The sequence below is a fragment of the Stegastes partitus genome, unplaced genomic scaffold, assembly GCF_000690725.1.
Source record: "Stegastes partitus isolate 25-593 unplaced genomic scaffold, Stegastes_partitus-1.0.2 Scaffold614, whole genome shotgun sequence".
Classification (NCBI taxonomy): Eukaryota; Metazoa; Chordata; class Actinopteri; family Pomacentridae; genus Stegastes; species Stegastes partitus.
The window spans coordinates 185,401-195,165 of NW_007578345.1; the positions used below are offsets into that span (position 1 = coordinate 185,401).

Consider the following 9,765-nt stretch of genomic DNA (forward strand, 5'->3'; position numbering starts at 1 on the left):
GTTTGAACTGGTACCAGTTTGTCCAACCGAGCAGCTCCGACAGTTGTTTTCAACAGCACTGTGTGCAGCACATGTAGCAGAGCACATATCAGGGGGTGTCTTTAGGATAATGTTGCTAACTCAATATCTTAAACGTTGCTGGAAAGCTAATAAACCGTTAGTCCATCAATATATACAGTCAGATGTGTTCATATCCTCCCATTAAAGAAGGAAAAAAACAACTGAAATAAGTTGAAATTGACAAAAATAATAATAAATAAAAATGTAATGAAAATCGTGATGTTGCTTTTGAATTGTGGTTCAACAGAAATATTTTAAAAAAACAACAAAAATAATCAAACCAGCATGATGGACCTGTGAACTAATATTTAGTTGAACAACCCTCTGAGCCAATCACTGCCTTCAGGTGTTTCCTGTAACTCTCAGTCAGACTTCTGCACCTGTTGACAGGTATTCTGGTTTCACTGCTCATCAGCAAAGTGCTCTTATTAGTCCAGGACGTTTTTTTTTTTTTAATTATTCTTTTCAACCACAATTTAAAGGTAATGTCTTGTTTCACTAAATTATAATTTAGAAAATTTTTATTTATTATTATTTTTTTCAGTTTCTAGTTATTTGAGTGTGAATTTTGCCTTTTCTTTAATGGAAGGGGATGAATAAATCTGAGGACGACTGTACAAACAATGTCGATCAATGCAGCAATAACAGGTTAAGAACAAAATCCAGCGTCTGCCGGTCTCCACATCAGATGTTCTGATTTGATTACATGTCTGCTTGAAACATTTCCAGATAGCTTCATTATTCACGTATATTCTAAAGTGACATTTACATTATATGAGACAACATGTTGGAACTTTCTTGATTTCAAACAAGAATAAACTCTAACGCGCTGTAAACCTGGTGTTGCTGAACATTAGCTGAAGGTTTACAGCATCTCCCGACTGAAGATCTCCTTCTCCTGCGTCCTCCTTCATGTCCTCTTCACTGTCAAGGGGATCTTTCTAAGGCGGCGACCTGGAGCGTTGGAGAGAGAGAGTCGTCACCAGAAACGTTTCTACATGGACGCTACAAACGAATGAAGCTGCGCCGTGTTCTCTGACTCACAGCCAAGGTGGACTTCACTAATTGTAACTGGTAGAAGACTCGCCCGCCTTCCTCTGGACAAACCGACTTCAGCTCCTCTCTGGTCATCCCCAGCAGCATGGAGCCGCTCAGCACACCCAGGCAGCGCACGGTGCTGCAGGAGATAAGCAACACTGATCCGTCAATAATCGCTGGTAGATTAATCAATGATTACCAAACCAAGCAATGCCAGATAGGGGAAAGTTTTCTGTGTCAAGTTACACCACAATCAGCTTTATGACTGGGTTCTGCAGAGCTGTCACACCGGCGAAGAGCTTTTGTTTTTCTGCCTGCTAGTATTGAATTTGTTCTGATGTTGAGTCTGCATGAGAAAGCTGTTGTTCATCCAAACACGCTGTAACTGGGGAGCTACATCATCATCCAGCACTGAAGCAGCTCATCAGAGGATTTTCATTTTCATAAGTCACGTGTCACTAATAAATTATTCATGTGGGTATTGTGTAGCCATCATTTATGTTTACTCGGTGGATGTACTTACATTTTGCTGAAGCCCTTGTCTTCCAGCCAGGCTTTCACTTCTGCTGGTTTGGCCTTCTTCGTCAGGACGGGAGAAACCTCCTTGGAAAAGGAAACGTAATGCACTGAGGCTTCAGTTAAATGTACATAGGATTATCTCACATCAAAATACCTGGTAAACAGTTTGAAGAAGAAAAAACATATCCACACATAACCAGTGTGTCGTGTTTTACTGTCATTGTGTTTGCACAGTCGGCTATTTTTTCTTCTTCTCCTCGATTTTTCTGCTCCGATTTATACAAATAAACATCAGCCAGAGATGTAAAATTAACGAGCAGTAATCTGAGAATCACATCCTTCTCATCCTTCATGTGGACCGTTTTCATTAACTCTCTCAGTGACTATTTCACTTTTTGAGTCTTCTACTCCACTGAGTCGTTTTAGTGTTTGCTGAGCGCTCACCACCTCCTCGTCAGGTTTGTCCTCATCAGACTCCAGAAGGTTGTTGGGTATGAATCCTTCCTCCCCTCTGCGGTTCCTCACCTTCCACCACTGCTTCGACATGTCAAGCAGCTGCAGAGGAATGAAGCACATGTTAACTTTAGAGCCGTGGAGCTTTCTATTCATCACTAAAAGGAAGCAGCTGCCTCACCTCCACCACTTCTCCTTTACTGACGCTGAGCTCTCTGCTGTTTCTGGACGTGAAGTCGTGCTTCACGCGCATCTGCTTTCCCTCACCTGGGCTGCAAGCACATCAAAGTCAACAACATAAGAACCTCCAGGTTTTAAACATCTTCCTGTTACCTTGAATCATAACTCGTGTTCTTGTGCGTACCGCTTCTGCTGTGGAGGCCGTGGTGGTGGTGTCCATTTGGCGACAGTCTGTGCAGAAAAGGTAAATGGTCTTAACTTTCCTTCTTCTTCTTTAGTTAAGTTTAACTAGAATTAAGAGCCAGGACACGATGCTCACAAGCTACCTGGAGGTTTAAAGTTTACCTGGCGGGGTGCAGGCGGTGGGTTCTCCTGCCTCCTCTCAGGCTGCCTGGGTGAAGGCGGCGGGTTCTCCTGCCTCCTCTCAGGCTGCCTGGGAGCAGGTGGTGAATTTGCTGGTCTCCTCACAGGTTCACTGGGTTCAGGTTCTGCACTTACTTCAGGAGGCTGCCAGCCATCAGAGAACTCCAGGGTATAGGTTGGGATGTCCTCGTCATCCTCTGGCCACTGGGTGCTGGTAATATTGTCACACCTGAGTATCATCCTGACAACACATTCAGTGAGAGATAAAATGTGAGGTTACAAACCTGGGGATGTTCCAGGCGTCTCCCAGACTCTGCCACAGCGTGTCCTCCTCTGTTGACGCCTCTTCGCTCATGAGACGGATGCAGTACGGCGTCAGCAGCGGCGCCACGATGGACGGCGGCAGATCTTCAGGGCAGTGAGACACCACCTGGTGAGGACAAAGAGTGAACGAAGCCGGTTTTGTGCACATCCTGCTCTGCTATTGAGCCAGATTTACTCAAGAAGTGTCTGAACATTGGATTAAAGCTCTACAGCCATCTGATAAGACAACATAATGGTCAATATCTGACATATACACGTGATCTATCCTTTAACTATAGAGAGGAAACATGAACAAAGAGGTGTTAAAACATTTATGTTAAAGGCTGAATGAACTCATCCCTGACATGATGCACTGAAGCACAAATGTTTGAACAGCCTGTGGAAATGTGCAACATGGAAAAGTCCACCTTGGGCCTCGTAACTAAATATGCAGAATCGATAACCAAGGCGCTGCACTCTGTTCTTCTTGCAAGGACGAACATTTATTCCAGTAAACTAGGTAAAACATGCTAACGGCTAATGGCTAGCAGTCAGACTTTAGAGTCAAAAAAGAGCCACTCTAGAAAAACATTAACTTATGATACGTAGAGTCTGGTGAGTCACGGCTCATCACGCTGCAGGGATTTTCCTCAACACACTTATTGCACATCCTAACTGTGACCTCTGGTGTTTTGTGTGTAAATCTGAGCCGGTGCTGTGTTTTGTTTGTTTGTTGTTGTTGTTTTCCCAGTAATTTGTACTTTTTCTTTCTTCCCCTGCAGAATCCCTAAAGCTTAATGTTGTACTTGCTGTATAAGAAAAGAGCATTTGGAACTTTTTGATGGTGTTTCTAAACATCAAGTCAGTTAAAGCTGAAACCTGAGGCGTCACTTACGAATCCTATGGTGGAGAAGAAGGAGTGGACAAAGTCACCAGCACTGGGGCTACTGATCTGTCCTTTCAGCTCGCCCTGTCGAAGGAAAGACGCACAATTACAGAGCGAACGGGAGCAACACAGACTGAGATGACTGTGAATGAAGATACGAACCAGAAGGTTGAGACCACATTTGACTTGATGGAGACATGTTGCAAACTCTTCTCTGGGTGGCATGCCCTCTATGACTGAAAGACAAATATATATATGCAAGATTTAGACCCCACAGCGGATATTTTCTACAATAAAAAGCAACTGGTTTAATATAAAATACTCCTGAATAAGCAATGCACTTGTTTTGTTTCTGCCATTAAATGCTGCATGAACTTACCTTTTCCTTTTTTCTTTTTCTTCTTCTTCTTTGCATTTTTAGCTTCTGCTGCAGCTACTTGTCCCATGAAGATTTCTATGTCACCCAAAATATGATTCAAAATATCCTGTAAAATAAGAGGAAAAAAAGATGTCATGTTGGGCTCCTCCTAAATGTCACTGAATGTTTTCTGATTCAAATATGCAACAACAAAAGAGTCGCAGGTCTTCACAGGATCAATTACTCCATAACAATCATCCATCCATCATCTCTACACCTTAATCCTCACCAGGGTCATGGGAGGCTGGAGTCTATCCCAGCTGACTCAGGGTGAAGGCAGGTTCACCTGGACAGGTAACCAGTCTATCACAGGGCTACACTTAGAGACAGACAACCAAGCACACTCACATTCACACCTACGGACAATTTACAATCACCAATTAACCTCAGCATGTTTTTGGACTGTGTGGGAGGAAGCCGGAGAACCCGGAGAGAACCCACGCTGCACGGGGAGAACATGCAAACTCCACGCAGAAAGATTCCGGTGCCCCCACCGGGACGCGAACCGGCAACCTTCTTGCTGCGAGGCAACAGTGCTAACCAACTGCGCCACCTTGCAGCCCCCATAACAATCAAAAAAATCTAAAATAAGTGACTGCATAAGTATTCACAGAATTACTGGTTGAATACTTATGCAATCACTTGTTTTAATTAATGGACATCACTTTGCAAAGATCTGTTTTCACTTTGACATGAAAGAGTCTTTTTGTAAATTTTTGTCCAAATAAGTTTATGATTCAATGTTTTAAAAAAACCCAATAAGAGCTAAATGTCCAAGGAAGGATGTATGCTTTTAGGAGGAGCTGTATGAAGGACACTCACCACATTCCTGTCCAGCTCTGTGTACCGGCGAGGAGGTAAAGGTTCTATACGGTAAGAGGGCGGCGGAGTCGGAACCTCTGTTAAAGTTCTGTCATCCTCCAGGTCGGACTCGGGCGAATCCTCATCTTTCAGACACAGAACCAGAATCATTGAGAAAGCCGTCACTAACAATCATCAGCTGTATGGGTGCTGTGTGTCCGGTCACAGGCTCACCATAGTCCGGACCGATCCACTGTGGCACCGGCTCAGCAGGAGGTTTAGACGGTGGTTTCGCTGTGTTCCTGCTTCAGAAGGTGTGAGGGGTGAAATCATGACAAAAAACAACAACAACACTTAGAGCGTATGGAGAAGCTGCTTTACCTGATGTCTGCGTTCCCTCTCTTGCGTAACAGCGCTTGTGAGAGACTCTTTTGGACATAATCAGCCTGCAAACAACAGAACCGACAGTCACTGGTCGTGTCTTTCTCTTATCAGACGTGGTAACAACCGTCGTCTCCACGTGTCCTCACCCTGATATCATCACACTGGAACAGGTAGACCTTCGTGGTGTGTTTCCTCCTTTGTTGGACCGACACCGTGAGCAGCGAGTTAAACCCGCCAGCGTCCAGCACAGCCTCCAGCTCCTGGATGTCGCTGACAGCCAGAGAGTCCAGCTCCTCCTGAGAAAACACAGCAGTGTGAGCAGAAACCGCTGTCATAAAGTCATCCTGAATGCTGAGATTCTCCTGTGGATGACTCAGCTGTAGGCTGCTAGATAACACACCACCCGGTCGTATAATTTGTCTGTTGTTGCATCAGTCTTTCCTACAGCGTAATAAATCAGATTCACATTGACTCTGGGACGTGACATCTCTTGTTCCCACCATCAAATATGAACAAAAGCTTACATACACCTGTAAAGACAATGACTGTCATGGAAGTCTTGCATATCCACTGACTTCTATGACTCTAAATATTCTGATGGTGGAATCATTTTGTCACCAAAAACAACATCATGCGTTTTGGCTCTTTCATAGATAAAGTATACACACAGCACAGCTAATATTTGGTTAAACATCCCTTGACAAGTTTGACCCTAAACTAGATGCCTTCAGTGGCCATCCACAAGCTTCTGGCAAACTGTAGCTTCAACCTCTGGACAGAACTGATGCAGTTCAACTCAGTCTGTTGGCATGAATTAGTTTCTTTAACACAATCCACAGATTCTCGATGAGGTTTAAGTTGTGACTATTGATGAACTGGTTTAAATCTTATTTATCAGACAGATTCCGGTTGGTTCATGTTAATGATGCTAGTTATGGAGTTCCACAGGGCTCCGTGTTAGGAACAATATCATTTACCTTGTACATGCTCCCTGTAGGCAGTATTATAAGAAAGCACTGCATAAATGTCCACCGTTATGCAGACAACACCCAGTTATATTTATCAATGAAGCCAAATGAAACCATTCAGTTGGTCAAACTCCAGGCATGTCTGAAGGACATAAAGACCTGGATGACCTAGAATTTCTTTCATTTAAATCCAGACAATTGAGGTTATTGTATTTGGCCCTAAACACCTCAGACACACACGATGAAACCAGATAGCTGCTCCAGATGGCATCGCCGTGGCTTCCAGGTCTACTGTAAAAAATCTTGGAGTTATTTTTGACCAGGACATGTCCTTCAATAGACATATAAAACCAGTTTGTAGGACAGCCTTCTTTCATCTACGTAGTATTGTAAAAATCAGGAGCATCCTGTCTCAGAGTGATGCTGACAAACTAGTCCATCATTTAGAACTTCTAGACTGGACTGTTGTGATTCCCTTTTATCAGGATGTCCCAAAAATTCTCTCAAAAACCTTCAGCTGATCCAAAATGCTGGGAACCAGTGAGAGGTTTGGGTTTCTTCCCACCATTGCCGACCACTTGCTCAGAGGAGGTCCAAAGGCAGTTTTGGATTGTTGGGTTCTCTGTTTGAATGTGTAAGGTCTATACCTGACTGTGTTCAGCGCTGTGAGATGGCGTATGTTGTTAACTGCACTGTACAAATAAAACTGACTTGACTTTGGAAGGCCAGTCTAAAAGGTTAATTCTAGCCTGATTTAACCATTTCTTTACCACTTTTGTTGTGTGTTTAAGGTCATTTTCTTGTTGGAACACACAAGGCGGTCCAAGACCCAGCCTTTGGGCTGATGCTTTTAGGTTTTCTCATGAACGTGGAGGTTATCCTCCTGCTTCATTATTCCATTTACTTTGTGTAAAGCATCAGTTCCACTGGCAGCAGAACAGCTCCAGAGCATGATGCTGCCGCCACCGTGCTCCACAGCAGGTTTGGTGTTCTTGGGTTAAAGGTTTCACCTTCTCTCATCCAAACATGTTTCTGCTCATTGTGGCCAAACAGCTCAGCTTTTGTTCCATTTGAACAGATAACTTTCCTCCAGAAGGCCTTTTATTTGTCCATGTGATCAGCAGCAAACTTCAGTCCAGTTTTAAGGTGCTGCTTCTGGAGGCAGAGGTTCAGTTCATGGGGATATAAAACACACTTGACTGTGATTGTGATCCAGCAGCTTCTCATTCATGGCAAACCTGCCTTTTGGTGAACCCTGGTTGACTCTTGACCATCCTGACCAGCTGTCAGCAGCAGCAGGTGGTAGCTTGTGTTTTCTTTCTGATCATGGCAGTGACATAACTGTATGCTGGATTTAACATGTTGTGCACACAGGAGTCCTCAGCTGTAGTCGGTCGAAATCACTCATGACAAGTTAGGATTTAGAAGCTTTGATGAACACAGCTTTTTAAATCAATAAAACTGATCATTCAAGTTGCTGTATGTATGTTTTTTGAGGCAGCAGATTCTGATATATTTCCAGTAGACCTATAACAAATCTCTGAAAGAACCTAAATGTGTAATTGTTTTTTTTTAAATATTTAAATGACAAAGACGCACGTGTTTCTGTTGTTATTCTTTGTCTGAAAAACAAAAGCCTGCTGGGAAAAACTGTGACCACAGGTAGTCTTACTGGACTGTTAGAAAGCTTAGCTTCAGAATAGAGGTTTTACATAGTTAGAGGTTTCATGAATATGCTTTTATTATATATATATATATATATATTTTATTACTGTGGATAACACACAGTGTCTCCAGGTTTCTGGTTTCTCTTTCCTCCTGTTAATACCAACAGTGGCATTTTACAGACAGGTGACAAATTGAAGAGTTACTTCTAGACTCAAGTATTTTAATTCCTTTTTATCATCTTGGCCAAATATTAGCTTCTTTGCAGCAGCTCCCTGTAAAACCCAGAATGTAATTTCTCCTCAAACACAAAGCTCTTAATGACGGAGCTCCATCACTGATGGAGGCAGATGACCGCCTTCCCCGGCCCTCGTTCTGTCTGAGGTTTGTTTCCGTTAAAGGCGAGTGTCTTTTCTCCCCACTGCTGCCAGAGGAGCTGCTGAAAAGGAATTATTTGGATTTACTGAGCTTCTCTTTCTGCTATAAAGTTAACGGGTCTCCACCCACCGTGTGAGGAGCCTTGAGATGATTTGCTTTATGAACATATGAATAAAAACAAACTAAACTAACTTCAAAAAACATTCTCTCATTTGTTTGTTGAGTTTAAAGACTGTCAATATATTTGTCAAATTCCTGAACATCTAATTTACATTCACCTGAAACCCGTCATGCTTTGTGGATAGAGGGAGGTTGTCAGAGACTCCGCTTCACTTTTATCTCCTGATTTGTTTACCTTGCTTTCGATGTCTGTGAGCAGCAGGTTGGCATCTCGCAGCTCCAGCAGCATGTTCTGACCCCACACGCGACCCATCTCATCCAGCAGCTTCAGACGCTCCACACAGTCTCTGATGTTCCTCATCTCCCTCCCGTCCAGGTCACAAGTGAATAAGTGCTGCAATACGGAGACATTCAGAATAAACACAGCAGCAATCAGGGCGTCACATCTGTAAGATAAAGACGATGTCATTCCACGGCTGTACCTCCACTCTGTACTGAAACTTGTCCATCATCTTGTTTATTGACGTTGCGTACTCCATCCTCTGCACTGTTGAAGCAGAAAGCAGAGCTCTGTATTCGTCACAGATTAAAGTAAACAGCTGGAATCCCTCGTTAAGGCCGGCAGAGTTAACTTACAGTAAATTGACTTTGCGCTGGGCTTCGACAGACTTGATACCTGAGATGATATCTCATCCATCGTGGAATAACCGCTGTCACAACAGGAAACAGCACAATTACATGAACGATCTGCTGATTAATGAAGACATAACAATAAATCGCTCTCGAGAAGCCAGACTGTGAAATACGTACGTGGACGGGATGGATCCTGCATAGCTGCTGGTTTCATGGCTGAAGGGGCTGTTAGTCCTGAACATCCTGACCTAACACACCTGCAGTGAACAACACACACCATAAAGGCATGACGTCAGCGATATGAGCTGACTCACCAGAACTGATCAAAAATACATCCATTAAACTTTGATTTTAGCAGCTTTCTTGTGCCTTTAATCTTTATTTTAAGCTGACAAAGGTTTATCAGGTGGCGTTGTTATGTAACATATGACATGAACGGTGGTGGATGGTCCGCTTGAACAGATAAAACAAAGAAAACAGGTTTCAAACACAAATAGTCTGTTCAAAACACATTTCTCTGTAAATCTAAACACTGTTGTCCATGATTTCCATATGTTCTTAAGATACTCTGAGGAGAAGGTTGTGATGATTTGGTT

General features: G+C 43.2%; 1 protein-coding gene across 1 annotated transcript; it reads right to left on the reverse strand.

The window, feature by feature from the left end:
• Window positions 1-861: 861 nt before the first annotated feature.
• On the reverse strand, window positions 862-9,411 carry eps8l3a (EPS8 signaling adaptor L3a). Its single transcript, XM_008289435.1, has 18 exons — window positions 9,347-9,411; window positions 9,173-9,246; window positions 9,019-9,083; window positions 8,772-8,930; window positions 5,552-5,701; window positions 5,403-5,467; window positions 5,256-5,323; window positions 5,043-5,167; window positions 4,182-4,287; window positions 3,965-4,038; window positions 3,812-3,886; window positions 2,898-3,043; window positions 2,570-2,824; window positions 2,252-2,342; window positions 2,065-2,172; window positions 1,622-1,701; window positions 1,105-1,237; window positions 862-1,014 (listed from the first exon to the last, which is right to left on the reverse strand). The coding sequence occupies exons 1-18, from the start codon at window positions 9,409-9,411 to the stop codon at window positions 988-990; spliced, it is 1,866 nt and encodes a 621-aa protein (XP_008287657.1). The 3' UTR covers window positions 862-987.
• Between the last annotated feature and the right edge of the window lie 354 nt (window positions 9,412-9,765).